General features: G+C 45.1%; 1 protein-coding gene across 4 annotated transcripts in view; it reads right to left on the bottom strand.

Annotated features, from left to right (window-relative positions):
* The window catches only part of MYO5B (myosin VB), a 149,207-nt gene that overhangs the window by 41,539 nt on the left and 90,572 nt on the right, over positions 1-17,096 (bottom strand). For all 4 annotated transcript variants that reach the window (XM_048290812.1, XM_048290814.1, XM_048290813.1 and 1 more), the window contains exons 18-21: positions 9,243-9,354; positions 7,547-7,758; positions 5,597-5,753; positions 2,616-2,855 (exon numbers count right to left, since the gene is read on the bottom strand). In XM_048290812.1, the coding sequence (XP_048146769.1) occupies positions 2,616-2,855; positions 5,597-5,753; positions 7,547-7,758; positions 9,243-9,354 (721 nt within the window). The remainder of the gene's footprint in view (positions 1-2,615; positions 2,856-5,596; positions 5,754-7,546; positions 7,759-9,242; positions 9,355-17,096) is intronic.

The following is a 17,096-nucleotide window of genomic DNA, read 5'->3' as shown; positions in this document are numbered from 1 at the left end:
TGACAGGGCATTTACCGGGTTGCTCCCCACTGCAGAGATTGCTCAACAGACCCTGTTAAACTTGAACTTGCTTTATTTTCAATCGTTATCTGTATAAACCCTGCAGATCTGAGACAGTCCTGGTTTCAACCCAGGCTCTGTGAACAAAACTAGAGTTTATTTTGCTACCAAAGGCAGATGCAACAAATTCATCATTCCTGTTACCCAAACTAGTTTTATTCACAATAAATGCTTACGGAGATAGGGCTGCTTGCAGAGACAGTGTAGAGAGAGCTCACAGTGTGCCTAAATATTGGCTACATGAACATGGAACACTAAATTAGGTACCAGCCTTAAAGTCTCTCAGGCAATTCCAACAAACAGATTTAAAGAAAATTAATTGAAAGAAAAAAAAAAAAAGAAACAGGAAAAAACCATGATCCAATGTAAACAGAAAAGGAAGTGCTCCAATGAGGATGTTTTGCAGCAAAATAGATCAAAATCTTTCTTGTGTGTGCAAAAAATCCCTTACCTGATTAAAAAACTTAATTAAATTATTCCAGTTACAGATGCCAGAGCATCTGAGCTGAGGCTGACATACAATAATAGGTTTTAATGTTTTCAAAGAAAAATCTCTTCCTTAGGGGCACAGGGAGGATTACATCTCTACTCATGCATGAGCTGAAGTAGCAGAAATAGAAACATTTTTTTCCACAGCTACTCAAAAAAACCAATACAACTGCAGCTTTCCAGGTTACCTGCTATATACTTTTTTTCTTAGAAAGTTAATTGGTATTTTCAAAGGTTGTGTTTATAGATTAGCAAGAACTGAAAGCAAGATCCTCCAGGGAAACTACGATGCAGCAAATGCACCGTGCCAGAAAAAAGATTCAATGCACTGAAAACAAAATCTACTGGAACAGTGCTCATTAGCACTTCCAAAGCATCCCACGGAAACCTGGCAGCCCTGGAAGGATGGTTAAAGTCAGCTCACTGGACAGAACACCACATGTAATCCAGAGCAGGAATTCTTTCCTGCAAAAGCTACACAGAAAGCATCAAAGAATACCCTTCAAAATGGTCTGTGGAGAGACTGAGGGAGAGCAAGATGAGCTCAAGACCATTATTTCTGCCTGGTTAAAAGCTCTCCATGACTCCTTCCCTAAAGCAGATCCTTCTGCTGTTTTCATAACCCGTGACAGGAAAGCCAGCGTTAATCAAACACTGGGGTTTTTTTTTCCTTTATTGTTCCACTCCCACACTTCTCCTAGCAAGGAAATTGGAAAAAATACAGACTAAAAAACACTACTGATGTTCCAGTGCCAAGTCCAGCAGCCCAGCAGATCCAACACTGATGTTCACACTCCTCGCAGAAGTTCAGCCCAAAGTACCTGGACCTGGAATTACTCATCCTATTTAATTCCACCAAATTACCTTCTGGATAAAAGGTCATATCAAACCTTATGATGAGAGTTTTCCATTCCTAAGCTACTGTTAGCAAAATCTAAGTATGGAAACAGGCATTTTAAAATTAAACACCAGGGTTTGAGCGCTGAACTCTGTTGCTGTGGAATTAACGCACTGCAGCCAATTAATACTGCAGTGAGAGTGACCGCAGCAATGCAAACCCCTGTGTGTCCTGACTCCGCACTATCTGAGCCACCACAGAGCCATTTGTCATCACCACCATCACAGGACTGCTCACGTCATACAGAGCTGAGGAGATTTCAGGTGGCGAGGGAGCTGTGTGGGACGGACAAGGGTCCCTGACAACATCCCAGAATGATAAACTGGAATTGCCACTAACTGGTGCTACAAATAAGGAGTTGTCCTGACTGAAGAGAATGTTCTCCCGCCTGTAAGAAGCCACTTTAAGGATACAAGTGGATATGAATTTCCCTGTTGGTATCAGTCAATACAACTAGGTCCCACTCAAAATTTCTTATGATCACCCCTCAATTCCTTGTACAGCAACACAGAAGGTATTTAACAGAGTAACTTGCACATATTAGTAGGTGGAAAAACTATTCTGCTAAGTGTGTAGTAAAACCATTTTTCTGCAGCTTATTAATGGCAAGTGGCAACTGATGAAGATGTCCCTGTGATCAAATAGTCACTGTAAGATCATCAAGTCATCCAACGCAGGGATCTGTCACATCACACCATCCTACCCCTCCCCTTACTCCTGGAGAGTTGCTGTGTCTAGCAACACAAACATGCTCAAACTACTTTGTAAAGTATTTACCCAAATTGCTATTCATCTTCCAGGGAATGTGACTCTCAAGACACATGGTTCATAGCACCAGTGGTGGCAGACACTCTGCACCCTCAGTGCTCACAGAGCAAAACGCACAACAGGGCAATCCAGCCCCAAACCCGTGACATTGGATACCACATGGAGCTGCCTTGGGTTTTCAAGCAACACCTTCCAAAACTGCCGTTTTATCTTCCCCCTCCGAGCCCTGCTGGGCAGTTCCCACAACAATTCCACTGCATCTTGTGCAGCTCCCTGAGCAAGCTCTGTGTCCCACCCTTACAAATGCCTGGCTGCCACCACCATGACCCCTCCCGGACAACACGGAAAGGCACAAAGCAGCAGCTGGGCCCAGCCTGTCCCAGCACAGCTCGGGACGTACCTGCTCATCCACCTTCCTCTGCAGCTGCACCACCTTGTTTTCCATGCCGATGTTGAGCTTCTTGAGGTGCTGTGCCGAGCGCGCCTCGATGCGCAGGGCCCGGAGCTGGCGCTGGGCCCTGAGGCGCCGGAGGTGGCACTGCAGCACCACGGCGGCGGCCCGGATCCGGCGGAACCGCACGCGGGCCAGCCAGCCCCGGACGTACTTCTGCAGGATGATGGCCTTGTGCTCGATCAGCATCTGCAAAACATTGGCACAATGGGACAGTTAACAGAGAGAAGGCACAGAATTTTGGAATCACAGAACAGTTTGAGTTGGAAGGGACCTTAAAGTTCATCCACCATGGGCAGGGACCTTCCAATAGACCAGGCTGCTCCAAGCCCCATCCAACCCAGCCTTGGACACTTCCAGGGATGGGGCAGCCACAGCTTCTCTGGGCACCCTGTGCCAGGGCCTCCCCACCCTCACATCCAAGGATTCCTTCCCAATCTTTCCTTCAGCTTAAGGCCATTCCTGGACGGTCACCTGTTCAGGTAACAGCAACTCTGGTTTGGCTGCAACAGACACTTAAACAATTCCCAAACTGCCTTGGAAAGGGCTTCTCCTCCAAGGAATGTCCTGGTAGGTGCAGGGCGTGATGGCTGGAAACGGAGGCTGTTGTTTTGCCCTCTCTTTCATGGACAGTACTTCAAACCCTGCTCCTGGAGGCTTCTCCAGGCACTGTGCTCAACTGATGCAGACAGGACACACCCAGACCTCTCTTAGGAGCCTGGCTTCTCTCACTGCTTGGCCACTGACATGAGGAGGTAAGATCCTGGTTGGTGAGGACTTGGTGGGAGCAGGTGACATCTGGGCCTAACTGCAACTTCATGGACCTCCTCAGAATAGCACTGAGATCGACCAGAGCCACAGCTCCAGAATAAACAGTCATTAACAGACACACCAACACTTAGCAATGAATTTACTGCCCCTCAGCATCAGATATAACCCACACCAGAACGGATCTGTAGATTTTTTCTGTGTTCCACCTCTGCATTATGATAATTTTTACTGCAGATAAATGCTGTCCTGGTGGGATTTCATATCAGGTGGATAACCTTCAAATAAAACCGTGAGTCCTTTCACTACAGTCTGCAGCCAGTTCTCTAGCATGATTCAATTCCTAGTAATTTGTATTTGTTTTCATGAAATTTCTGGCATGTTTGCATTGAATTTCTTCCCCAAAATTTACAGCTATCTTGTCAGTCAGTGGCAGTTCAATTTTGTCCTCTATAACTGAAGGCTGACATCTTAGAGATACAAACAGCACATTGTTAATACCTTCCTTATGCTTCAGTCTGCCAAGGAAATAAATAGGAGAATTTGAAGATTGCAAGACACTTTATTGTTATTAGTTTGGGTTAAGTTGTCTCAGAAAAGGTTATCCTATGAGCTCCTCTTACAAATATTTTGTTTCACTCTAAGGCTTTCTTTGCAATTGCAAATTTTAATTCAGAATAAAGGGATTATGTGAATTTAGGATGCAACAAGAATTACAGTGAAATAAGCTTTGTATGTCTCCCGCCTTGGCATTCATAAATTAGGAAAGCCAGGGATGCCCAAAGAGGTAGAACAAACCCCACTGCATTGCCTTGGGGACTTATTTCAGCTTTACAGCAAAATTTTGGTGGACGCTGGGCATGCCCTGACCCCAGAGATCGTCACCCAGAGCCTTGCATCTGTCACTGAACATGCACTGGAACTAACACCTATATCCAACATCTATACCCAGGTGCTCCACAGATTAAGGGTGTTCAGATTAGAGAGGCATGGCCTTCAGCCAACTTCTATACCTTGTTAAGATTTGGGTGGCCTTGAATCTCAGGGAGTTTAACTGCTGGACCAGCTGCCTCCCACTGCAGAAGCTTCCAATTTAAAAAATAGATGTTGAAAAAGCAGTGGCAGCCCAAATTCCTTATCACTAGCTGCCATGTCTCAAAGGACAACTGTGGTCTCTCTGGGTGGTCACCAGGTGTCCAGGTAACCTCAATTATTCCCAGGAACAGGCTTTCCCCTCATGATGCCTCTCACTTCTTGGAGTAGCCCCACAACCCAGTTAGGCACCAGTTTAGGTGACTACCAGCACAGTGCTGGATCTGAGCAGTGGACAGAAGATTCCCCAAAGCTGTTCTCAGTTACCTGACAGACAGTAGCTGCAGAGGGACTGGGGACAAGGCATGGAGGGACAGGACACAGGGAATGGCTTCCCAGTGCCAGAGGGCAGGGACGGATGGGATATTGGGAAGGAATTGCTGTCTGTGAGGGTGGGCGGGCCCTGGCCCAGGGTGCCCAGAGCAGCTGTGGCTGCCCCTGGATCCCAGGAAGTGACCAAGACCAAACTGGATGGGCTTGGAGCAATGTGGGACAGTGGAAGGTGACCCTGCTCACAGCAAGGGGTGGAATGAGGTAATCTTTAAGGTCTCTTCACCCAAACCACCCCTAGATTCAATGATTTCTCACTGTATCACCGCTGTCATCAAACTCTAAATTCTTTGTGTCCAGCTCCTGGTTTAACACAGAAAGCTAAAGGAGAGAACTAATTGAAGAGATATTTCTATCAATAAATGACTTATTACCTTCCATGACAGACCCTCCTTGTCTTCCCACCCTACCGGGAGCAGCCCCTGCATGCAGCTCTGACACATACCCAGTGGGACAGGGAGGTTTTAGCAGAGCGTAGGTTAGATCAAACGACATTTCCAGATCTCCACAATGCCTCCCAGCACCACAGTGACTAACTCCATTTAGCTGCTCCGCTGAGGTGCTGCTGCCAAAATCTCTTTTGCTCGCACAGCTTTAAATAGCAAAGCTTGCCGTCACTGTCCACTCTCTGGCAACACCAGGGGCTGTCAGCTTCACAAACATCAACAACACTACAACAAACACATCGCAGAAGTAAATATAAAGGCTCTCCTCATGCAAAGACCCTCCTGGAGGTGTACCTGGTGGTAAATCCTCTTGACAAACATGCCCCGAGCAAAAGCCTGGATGGTGAGGGTGGCATTGCGGATCCTCTGGAAAGCCCGGCGGATCCGCAGCATTCGGTACTGCTTCTGCAAGATGATGGCAGCCCTCGTCCTCCTCAGGTGCTCAGCAAGCCTGCAATGCACAGGAGGAAGGTCAGCGGGGAAACTAAACTCCACTTCTTCCTGTTGCAGTAAGTTTTAAACCAGGCAGAGAGGAAAACCTTTTGTCCAGTGTGGCTTGATGGTACTCAGGAATGAGCACCCCAACAGCTGGGCTAAGAGAGCCTCCATGCTACCAGACAGCAGCCATGGAACCCAGGAGCACTGGAACCACAAATCAGCACACCTCATTGCTCCCAAACAGCATTAAACCCAAGTATTCCCCAGGTTTTCCTTGGTTTGAACTCTCTGCCTTGCATCCTTGCACCAATCAGCGCCCGGGTTGGTTCCATCACTTCCCTGACTATAAAAAGCACATGTCACTCAGGGTATCTACTGACTCAGTGAAAACAGCAGCAAACTGATCAGGCATTTAAACTGGTGTACACTGCTTTGGCAACATTCCTGAGTAGAGCCTCGAGCAATTCAGAGACAGTAAAAAATGAGGGATGTGGTCAACTCCACACCACATTTCTCCCATTCTCCAGCTGAACTCATGTTCAATTTGCTGTTACACCGGTTAATAAATGCTCATAAACCTTCCATTTAATTTGATAATTAGCTTGTTCTGCTGAATTTATGATTCATTTATTGCTCTCAGCATGCAGCATTATTCAGAAATTTGATCCACTTCTTTTATTTTGTGAAAAGTGTATCAAAACTAAGAGCCACATCGGATTGGTTTATATATTCCTCTGATTGAGGTAAATGTTTTCTCATTAGGACCCATTGAGCCAGGGCTTACTGAAGAGGATAAGAGATGGTCTGTCTCCAAAAAGAGGAGGCAGCAGTTACTCCGATGCCATCCAACCTTACAAACCGTGCACAAAGAGGGAAACTGAAAAATTATGTAGAAGAAACTCTGCAGCAGCTGGTTCTCCCTGGCAGCAACCCCTTTCACAACCACACCACCACGAATTCAGCTGGTATCTCTGATGTTCTTCTGCTGATTGTCTGACTTGAATAAGGGGCACAAGAAGGGAGGTGGCCAGCGTGTTGGGATACTGTTCCATTGCTTCACTGCTCCCTCACATCCACCCCACACCTGCCACCAGCAGCTCACTCTCCAGCAGTGTTACCTACATAAACCCCAGAAAGCCACTGACAGGAGGGAGCTTGAGGTTCCTGCATAGAACGAGTCAACTCTGAGCTCTGTTACTCTCTACTGTACACAGCCCCCCTGCCAGTGATTTGGAGTGACTTTCCTCATTACAAAGGATACAGCCAGTCAATCCTGAGAACTCCCCTTGGACATCACAGAGGCACAAACCTGGTCCCTGCAGGGGAGGAGTGCTTACCAACTAGACAGCTCTTCCCTGGCTGATCTAAATGCCCTTTACCAAAGGCAGTCCCAGGAAAATATTAGTTCTATGAAACACTTTTACATAAATCCTTCAGAGTACTGTATTCATCTCATTATAACCAGATTGTCTACGTTATGACCTTGGCCCAGCACCCAGAAATTAAACTAATGTAGACATGAAACCAGTTTGGGGCAAAGAATTTTGACCTCTTGCCCTTAAACAAAACTGGGGAGAGGAGCCAGAAATAAGTCCTGACTTTAGCTGAGAAACTCTCACCACAGTGCTACCCACACGCACATTATGCATCTTGCTTTCAAGCAAGCAGAGTATTTTCAAAGCTTCTCCTATGCAACCCCCAAGTTTAAGATCTAGAAGATGCAAAGGATTGAAAACACAGGTGAGCAGAGGTGTTTTCACACTTGACTTCCCAGCTGGCCCCTCTCTGGGGCTCCCCAGGACCCACCTGCGTGCCAGGCAGCCGCGGGCATAGCGCTGCAGGACGAGTGTGGCTCGTCGCAGCCTCTGGTACTTGGTCCTCTGCAGCCAGCCCCTCACCGTCTTCTGGATCATGATGGTGGCAGCCCTGAACTTATCTGCTCGCAGTTTCTCCAGATATGCCACCTGGCCTGCACGGAAAAAGATCTTGGTACGGCCAAACTGGAACTTGTCTGGATCCTTTTCAAAAGCATAAAAGAAACTACATTTAATTAAGGCAAACATTACTTGTTCTCTTTTTGTTTTCTGTTTAAGTTGATCAGTAGATACAAAGTGAAAACACCACTTTGAATCAAATTTATCAACTCACATCTCTTCTTAATTGTGTAATGAAGATATTATTAGACTCCATTACTAGACTTACTCGATTATTAGACTTATTAGACATTATTAGATATCATTAGACTTATTAGATTTACTATACTTGAGTGTATATATACCCATTAAGGAATGCAGCACTAGGACTCAGTCTTAAACTCCATATATTTACACAAATTTTGAAGGGGTTTTGGGTTGGATTTTCTGTGGTTTGTGGGGGGTTTTTTTGGTTAGTTGGCTTTGGGGTTTTTTTTGTTGTTGCTGGGGTTTGGGTTTTTGTGGTCCTGGTTTTTTTGGTTTGGTTTTGGGGTTTGGCGGGTTTTTTTGTTTGCAGTTTTTTGTTTGTTTTTTTAATTTGTTGGGTTTTATGTAAATAGAGAAATCACAGAATTACAAAATTGTTTAGGTTGGAAGAGACCTTAAACCTCATGTATATCCAAACCCCCTGCCATGCGCAGGGACACCTTCCACTAGACCAGACTAGAAATGCAACACCAGAGCACTTCCAGAAAAAGATCTCTTTCTCACAAAGATTAAAGATTTCTTTCTTGAAAATGAATGCTTACATCTACAAATCATACACGCACTGCAAAAGACTCTGCAGCCAAGGGAAACACTGGGTGCAAAAAGGAAAAAGAGAAACCCAATTGGGTAAATCCCTCAAAATCCCACAGGAAAACAAGAGATCAAACATTAAAACCTGTCTAAGGTGCTGGGCACATTCTGGGCCACTCAACAGCAAGAAACCTTTGCGTGCACATTTGCAATTTAAAAACAATGCCTACAAGCAAGTAGTAAAATTTTGGTAAGGAGAGGTGGCAAAACCTTCTGATTAGTTTATGGTAAAAAAGTCCCAATCTGTGGGATGCCTTTTCCATACAGGGCCACTGAAAGTCTTCCACACATCAAGATATGGCATTTACTGCACTTTTCCCACTCATCTGTGCAAAGAGGCGTTTCATGATTGACTAAGGTTCATGACGTTGTCCCAGGCTGGACCTCTGAAATGTGCTCCAGCTGTGGTTAGGCAAAACCAGAAGGAGGAGCTGGGGGGACACATTTTTTTAAAGTGGCCAGTCATTCATGTGCAGCTAGTGACAGCAAACTCTGGACTTCACCAGCACTGAAATTATTTGTTCCTCTTCACCACAAGCAAGACATGCCATGTCCCACTTTCTCCTGCCACCTCCTCGCAAGACTCCCTCCTTTTGGGAAAACTCCCAGGCTGCCTGGGGTGCAGAAGCATCTGCACGAGCAGCAGGTGAAGCTGGAGCAATTTCAGACCACATCAAAGCCATGAGTTCTGTGCTTTTAAAATCATTGACAAAGATCTGGTCCCAGCTCACCTTAATGAGGTCTTCCAACAGGGTCTGACAGATCTGCCTCTTGTCGTTCTTAGAGAGGTCTCTCTTGTTCATAAGCACGCGGTACCTATTGAAAAAGTCAGGGTAGGACCACCTGAAAGCAAAGCACACACTGGGTTATTCTGCATGCTGGGCACTATTTCATTAAAATAAAGTGCTTGGGAGTCGTAGACAAGTCAAAACGTGAAATATTTCAAGGGATCTCTCACCACTACCCTCAGCATGGACCAAAGCCACCCAAAAGGAGCTACTCACCCCCAGCCTGGCCCCAATCTCAGACACTAAATGATCATGTCAGGGCCCTTCTAGCCTGGAACAGAAAGGCTACAGATCACCCTGTTTTCACCCCTGATGTGCTTCCCGATCTGCTGTTCTCTACCACTCAAATGCAACAATGCTGCTCCCGTCAGAAAGGAGAATCTAACTTCGGAGAAATCACAGATCTCTTGACTGCCCAAAACCAAAAATTAAAAAGCAATCTTGATAAAGTTACAGGCAATGAATCACATAGATATTCATTGGGTTTTTGTGTTCCCAAACTCTACTGAAAATTAATTTGAATCAATTGACTCACTAATTGCTCCATGTTGAGGTCTGTGACTGACGCCCTTCAAACAAACACAAAATCTTTTGGCTCTGGAAAGACAAAGCAGCCCCTTGGAAGATGCCTCACTGTCTCCAGCAGCAAAGCTTCCAAACAGGCAACACTAATTGAAGGAATTAGGGCATTGTATCCTACGGCTAGGAAATATCATCTTCTGCTGCTGGTGATAGATGCAGAGCCTGCAGACTGGGATCCTGAAATTGCTTCAGCATCTGCCAAGTTTCAGCATTCTCTAAATTAACACAGTGAGTTATAAACCCCTCAAAACCTGAGTTTTTAATTAACACTAGGCTTTTCCAGCAATGTCCAGAATGACCATTGATATTTCATCAAAATACACATAACAAATGTCAAAGGGAGACTGGAGAGAACCACAGAGAATTTGATTTCTGCCCTCACTCAACAAAACCACCTGATCCTCACCTGTATGGATGCTCTGGCCACCAGGATGAGAACACACTGTGTGAAGAGCTGCCGTACAGAAACATCCCCTCCACCCAGAAGCCCCAAGCATACCTTAATTTTTGCATTACTCCACCAAATTCTTCTTATTTTTCCACTTCCGGGGATTAAGTGTGGGAGGGAAAATAAATTGCAAAGGGCCAGAGCAATGTTTGTGACAGGTCTTGGCCAGTTTGCAGTGGTGAAGCTGACAGAGACCACCTGAGCAGTCACAGCTGCCAGCTCTACAAAATAACTTCATAAAACAGAATAGTTCAGTTGGAAGGGACCTGCACAATCATCTACTCCAGCTGCTGCCATCTCTCATGAAACACCTTGAAGGTTGGAAGCTGTGGTATTTGCTAAGACAGGCATATTGCTGATTTCAAAATACACAACCAACAGAGTTTTGTCTCACTTCAGAAAAGGCAATGGGAGGAAAGCCAGTTTGATTAAAAGCAACACTCTAATTAAAAGAGTAAAGCCAAAGGAAATGTTTGCAAAGGGAGTGAAGAGAGAAAAAGGAAAAAAAAGTGTTAAGGATTGGGAAGCCACATGTAACTCCTGCATGGATTGGCAAAGAATATGGGATGGCAAAAACCAGAGAACCCTTAGGATTGAGCCTGAAACCAAAGGCAAAGGGGGGGGCTCCTGGAGGCAGAAGCATGAGGGAAATTGTGATGAGAGGATTTCCCATGCTCAAAATGCTCCGATTAGTTCTGGAGCAGCCAGATTTAGTGCTGATTTAACTCCTGTCTACATGGGCTAGTCCTGAGGCCAGGCAGCTACTGCTACCCACCCTCAAATAACCAAAAGTACTGGATTATCACTAAATAAACTAAGATGCTGGCTAAGAGGAGCTCCCTCTGGGGCGAAAACTGAATACAAAGATTATGCAAGACTACAAGCTTGTGTCCTGTAGGGTTTAACTTAAATGTGCCTTCTCTTTGCTTCCTCAGTGCCTCCATTTTATAATTACATTTCCCGTTTTGCATTGTGCAAATAAAACCCATTTTCATTTCAAGCACGCCCGGGGTTTACACAGCTCCAGATCAAACCTGAGAGGAGAAGCAGAGCATGCAGTGCCTGAGGCACCCAGCCAAGCACACAAGGCTGGAGACATCCTGCCTGGCTCAGGTATTGCTCGAGCCAGGGAAAGCTTGGGAGAGGGAAAGAGAGAAGGAGGGAGTATTCCCATTATCCTGCCAGTGTCAGCTCAGGCACTGACTTTGTTAACTGCTGATATCTGGAGAAAAAAAATCACCCTGCAGGTGCCACCCAGGCTCTTCCAGCAAAGAACAGATGGTGGAAGAGGCAGAACGTGAAACTCAGGGCACAGGTCCAAGCTGGGCAGAAAGCAAAATCCATCATCTTCCAGCACCAAGGCAGAGATGGAGATCCCACAGCTGCTCACAAACAAGAGTCAGACACCTGCAGGAATCCCTTAAAAATAGATCGTAAGTCACTATGCAGTGGGTCTTTCTCCAGAGCCTGTTGTTCTCATTTCCCAAGGTGGTAAAAATTGATTTTCTGCATCCATCCTTAATATAAATGGTTCACTTTTCAGGAGTAAGTCTCACATCAGACACTGGAAGTGTCAGGGAATACACCCCCTCGTTTCTGCCGAGGTGTTTATCATGACTGGTGGCATCCACAGCCCCATATCCACATCTCCCAGAGGTTCCCAGCCCCACGCTGCACCCCCAGGGCACAGAACTGCCTCACTCATGCTCTCACCACCCTCGCTGAGTTATCAGGAGATGACAGCCCTGACACCACACTGCTCCTGTATCATTGTCCATGGAACATCAAGACAAAAGCTCTGCCACGCCAGGGCTCAGCCAGCCCATCAGGAGTTTCACTGGGATATCTGCCACCAGTTCACCAGCAAAAGAAAGCTGCAGGGGATCACAGGTGCTGCTACAGAATCCTTTCAGGAGAAAGGAACAATTAAAGCACTCAGGTTTAATGTAACATGCCTCACTGAACCACTCAAGGCTCAAAGCTGTATAAAATTTCCTTACAACTATGTGCTTGGAGAGAAACAAACATGATCCCCCAGCCCTGCAAAGGAGTGCAGAAATACTGAAGCTCAGTGCTTTGCTGCACACTTTTTAAATTACTTTTCTGCACGCCCATCTTACTTTTTTAGGTACAATGTCTTCATTTTCGGAAGGGAAAAAAAAAAAAAGAAAACAAAAAAAGAAAACTTATTTCATACTTGCCAAGCCAGCAGGAGACATACTTGTCTCCCAGCAGGACACAAAGGATGTGCCATGTTACCCCACAGCTTAGCAAGTCAGGAAAGATTTCGGGAACGGTACACCTCCCATAGCAAGTTCAACTTGATGACAGGTGTCACATGAAAAACAGATCTCAGGTGCTTGGGATGCTGCCACACAACACACAGCATGTGCAATCTCAGTGCTGGGGGCTGGAAACCACCAAGGGACACTAAATAAATACAACTCCATATTATTATCAAGTTTTAAGATCCAGAGAAGTGGTGCAGAGAAAAGAGCTGGAACGAGGGGGATTTTTTAACCTGCACAACTGAGAAAGAGGAAGAAGGAGGCACAAAGGATGGGGCGGATGCTACTCAAACTGAGATCAAGCCAACCTCAAACAGCTGAATTTTGCTTTGATGTCAGCACAGGTCACCAAGGGGAAAAGGCAATAAAAGGAATGGAAGGATGCAGGAAAATAACTTCTATTGCCTGTGGAAAAAACTCTCCTTGGGCTCAAGCAGCAAGGAGGATGCCTGGCTGGGAGCCTGAGACTTGGTCATCCCAGCAAAATCTTTGTCATCTGCAGGAAACAGAGGGAATAAGCCATAGCACACACCACAGATAAAGCAATTTTTTTTCTGTAGTTTAAACCAGATCTGGATGTTTTCCACAAAAATGCAGCCAGGTGCAAAGCAAAGGGGCTGCTTCTGCCCAAAATCGAGGGGTTATGAACTTGAGCAGAGCCAGCTGGGTTTATTACAATGTCAAATTAAAAGGAGAGCGTGGTTAGAAAACTGGGGGTGACATTCTAAGGAAGCCTCCAAAAAGCATCTTTCCAAGCAGTCAGCAACTGCCCAAAATATCCACAACCCATTGTTTCAGGGTTATTACAGCCATGTTACACCAGCTGCACTGAGTGAACAGCTGAAAGGAGTGTAATAGGTCAAAAAAGCTTCAAACTCTTAACCATAATATGGTTTCTTTTGGTGCCTTAAAATACCTGAATGTGAAATATTTCCACTCAGGGTAAACAAATTCACTGTCCCCATCACCCAAGACCATTCCAGGTGCTGAGCAAACCCAGTTTTATGTAAGAAATCCTGGCAGCATCATGTGGCATCCTCCCCTGAAGGGGTCAATATTTTAAGCAGGAAGGAGCTGGACTATACTGATCTTTCCAGAGGAGTCAAAACATGTTTGGAGGGGTGCAGGTTCAATCTCTGAGCCAAGATTTGACATGAAATTCTGTCATGGGTTAGCAAAGCATGGTCTCGGAAGTGATGTTCTTGCTAAGGGGTGCTTACAGCTTCCTCTGTGACCTGACAGAACCTATCAGCGGCCAGTTTGAATATGGACAATTTTTTAAGCCACTTAAAATTGTGACTGCCTCTGTGGTCCACATTTAAGAATAGGCAAACCCCGGGAAGAGCTCTCTCTCGTTTCCGGCACTGGGACAGGTGGCTGCGGGGCCCATGTGGGGGCCGGGCCACGGCCATCCTGGAGCCAATGGGCCCTGTTCCACCTGCGGAACCCCCCCACAGCCCCGCTATGTGCAGCCGGAGAGGCCCGGCTCCCCCGCTCCAGTGCTGCCAAGATTCAGCTGAAGCGGCACCGCTTTCTGGCAAAGATCATGTGACCGATATCAATAAGTGACATTCCAGCTGCAAGGCCTGGGGGAGATTAACCCTTTTAGTGCTGTGAAGAGCTGAAAACCTGAGGGAAGAGAAAGAGGAGATGCTTAAAGCTGAAATTTTGTTGTAAAGCTATGATATATCAGAGTACCCATTGTAATTTCATGAAGGCATGGGGGGTGGAGCGTTCAACTTGTGCTTGAGAGCAAAAGCACCTGCGCTGAGATAGGCAGATGCTGACGCAGCTGTAATTTCATGAGAAGTTTGGACAGGGAGAGATGGAAGCGATGAGAACTTTTGCTCCAAATGGGAAAGGAGAAAACCTCAGTTCCTAGAGATGCTCCCAGAGATGGTCCTAAAGATGAAGATGAGGAGGACCCTTTGCTCCCAGGGAAGGAGAAGGGCCTCTGTTCTCAGAGATGAAATGCTCCCAGAGATGGGTGAAGAGAACTTTTGTTTCTGAACGGCTCAACCTTAAAATTGTACCCCAAAAACCTTCAAGAGTGGACCCTCGAAGGCAGTTGTGGGAAAAGCTGCAAGTCGTGGGTAGGGACTCTCACATGATGCGAGCAGAGAACCAACCTGGGCGGCTGTCTCGTTGTGATAATGTTTCCATAGCATGGGCAAGAGAGACTCCTCTTCCTAAATGGACTGAACAAGGTTATCATGGAAGTGGTAAACAGACTGAACATCTCAAGGGTTGTCTTTTTACATCGTCAGTGGGAGAAGGGAGGAAGGTGGGGGGGAGGAGAAGAGTTCTGAAGGCGTGGTATGATTTTTTTTTTTCTTCTTTTAGGTCTGTTAATAAACTTCTTTATATTCTTTCAAGTTTAGTGCCTGCTCTGCTTTTCTCCTAATTCTTATCTCACAGAAGGTAAACAGTAATGAGTATTTTAGACCAAACCACTACAAATTCTTTTAGAAACTGCAGTTCAGGGAGAAAATTTCTCTTGCCTTGTTTACTGTAGCAGAACAGATTTGCCTTTCAGTTGGCTCTAAAACATGCAGGCTGGCCTGGCTTGAAATTAGCTGGAATATATTCAAAGGGAAGAATGAGGGGAGAAAACCCCTCCATTTACATATTACACCTTTGTTGGGAGTGGGCAAACAGAACTGTTGGTAGCCAAAGCAATTTGTAGGTCTTGTTATCCTGAAATGACAGCCAGACAGCTAAAGGCACATTCTATAAAAAAAAAATTATATATCCAAGGATGTCCATGACAGTTTTCAATTGTAAGTGTTTAATGTTTATAGAGTTTAGCAGCTGGGATTTCACACTGAATTGATAAAAAAATGCTGCATTTGACAGTGAGCTCCAGCAACCAGAGGAAGCAGCCAAATGCCAACGATACTTAAACTATAAATACAGAACTACAATGAGAGTATTTCAGAGAGAACTGCAGTGATGAGGTTATTCAGAGTGATGGCATGGTGGGAGACCACTGCTGCTGGACAACTGACTTGGAAACCACCATAACCAGCAGGAAAAAAACGTACAGTTTTGAGAGAACCAATTTAAAATCTTGTTTTAAAGAGTATTTTGTTATTCATGGAGATCTGCACCAATTAGTTCTCTGTACATTCATCTCCATGCAGCCAGTTTCTGTAAAGAAGATGAATGGTTTTACAGCACAGAGACATCTTCCACGCTTTACCCGGGGAAGATGATGATAGATTTACTACACACGCACCTCAGACAGTCCATTCATCACAGTCATTTATGTGCATGCTAACAGATACATTTCTTAACTGTTGTGTAACATTTAAAAGCAAATGATACATTTTCAATTTATTTCAGACACAGCCAGAGCACAGCCTACCACGGAAATGGTAAAATAAACCCAGGCACACCCTAAGTGGGGAGCCCAAGGCTTCAGATCTCTGTGACTTTCACGGGTTCAACAGCTACAACTTGTATGAAAAATTATTTCTTTTCTTAGAGGTAAAAAAAAATTATTAAAGACTCAAACCACTGAACTCTTCAGCAGCAGGTGGTTTTATCCAGAGATCTCTGACTCAAAGCCACACCACCTTCAGAAGTTACTCTTGTGACAATATGCTGGAATATATTCAGAGGTAACCATTACAGGATGAAAGTAAGAGTTTTTCTATTGTTTCTGTATAAAACCTACCTTGAGATAAACAAATTTGGAAATTCCCTGTTGCTTTACAGGTAAATTGCTTACACCCAAGCGAAGCAAAAGTCATGAAGATCAAGTTTTCCATTATTATTTTAAAGTATTCCAAATTTAGAGCCTTCACATGGGGTTTAAATTTAAAGCAATGACTCTCCTTTTTGGTTTTATCCTTAATCAAGCAATATAAAATCAACTTGTCTCAAAACATAAGGAAATACAGAGGAATAATCAATGCACACTGTGATGAAAAGATCACAAGTAAAACTGCACCTTTTCCCAAGCTGATCTGTAAAGTCAATTTTAATGCACAGATTATTCACAATCTTTCAATGACATTGTCCAGCTCCTGGGTCTGGATTTTCAAGACTGGAATGTTGTGAGTAAGGAAGGTGAAGAACTACCAGAGCCCAAAGCAAGTATTTTATTTAGTGCACAGCTGTCCCTATAAACAATTATCTCCTCGAAATACTAAACTATACAAAAATCTGTCCTTCAAGCATCACAAACTTTGGAGAAGGTCACTCTGAAAGGCTGAAATAGCTTTTTGCATACTTTTTTTTTTTTGTCCCTGGAGGAAGAACAAGAGCTGACAAGTTGCAGTGATGGAAGAGTCCTGTATTTTTAGCATCCTGGGAAAAGATCTCATAACCAAAAGCATGCAAGCAGAGCTGAGAGCATCACTTCAGACTGTGTCAGGGTGGAGAAGTCCTTGCACTGGTCAATCAATTATCTGCTGTCAATAGAGCCTGGCTGGTCTCCAGGTGCTGCAGAGGTTTCTCCCCTCTATTCCCCCT

Source organism: Corvus hawaiiensis, chromosome Z (assembly GCF_020740725.1).
Source record: "Corvus hawaiiensis isolate bCorHaw1 chromosome Z, bCorHaw1.pri.cur, whole genome shotgun sequence".
NCBI lineage: Eukaryota > Metazoa > Chordata > Aves > Passeriformes > Corvidae > Corvus > Corvus hawaiiensis.
This window is presented reverse-complemented; position numbering and strand designations above follow the sequence as displayed.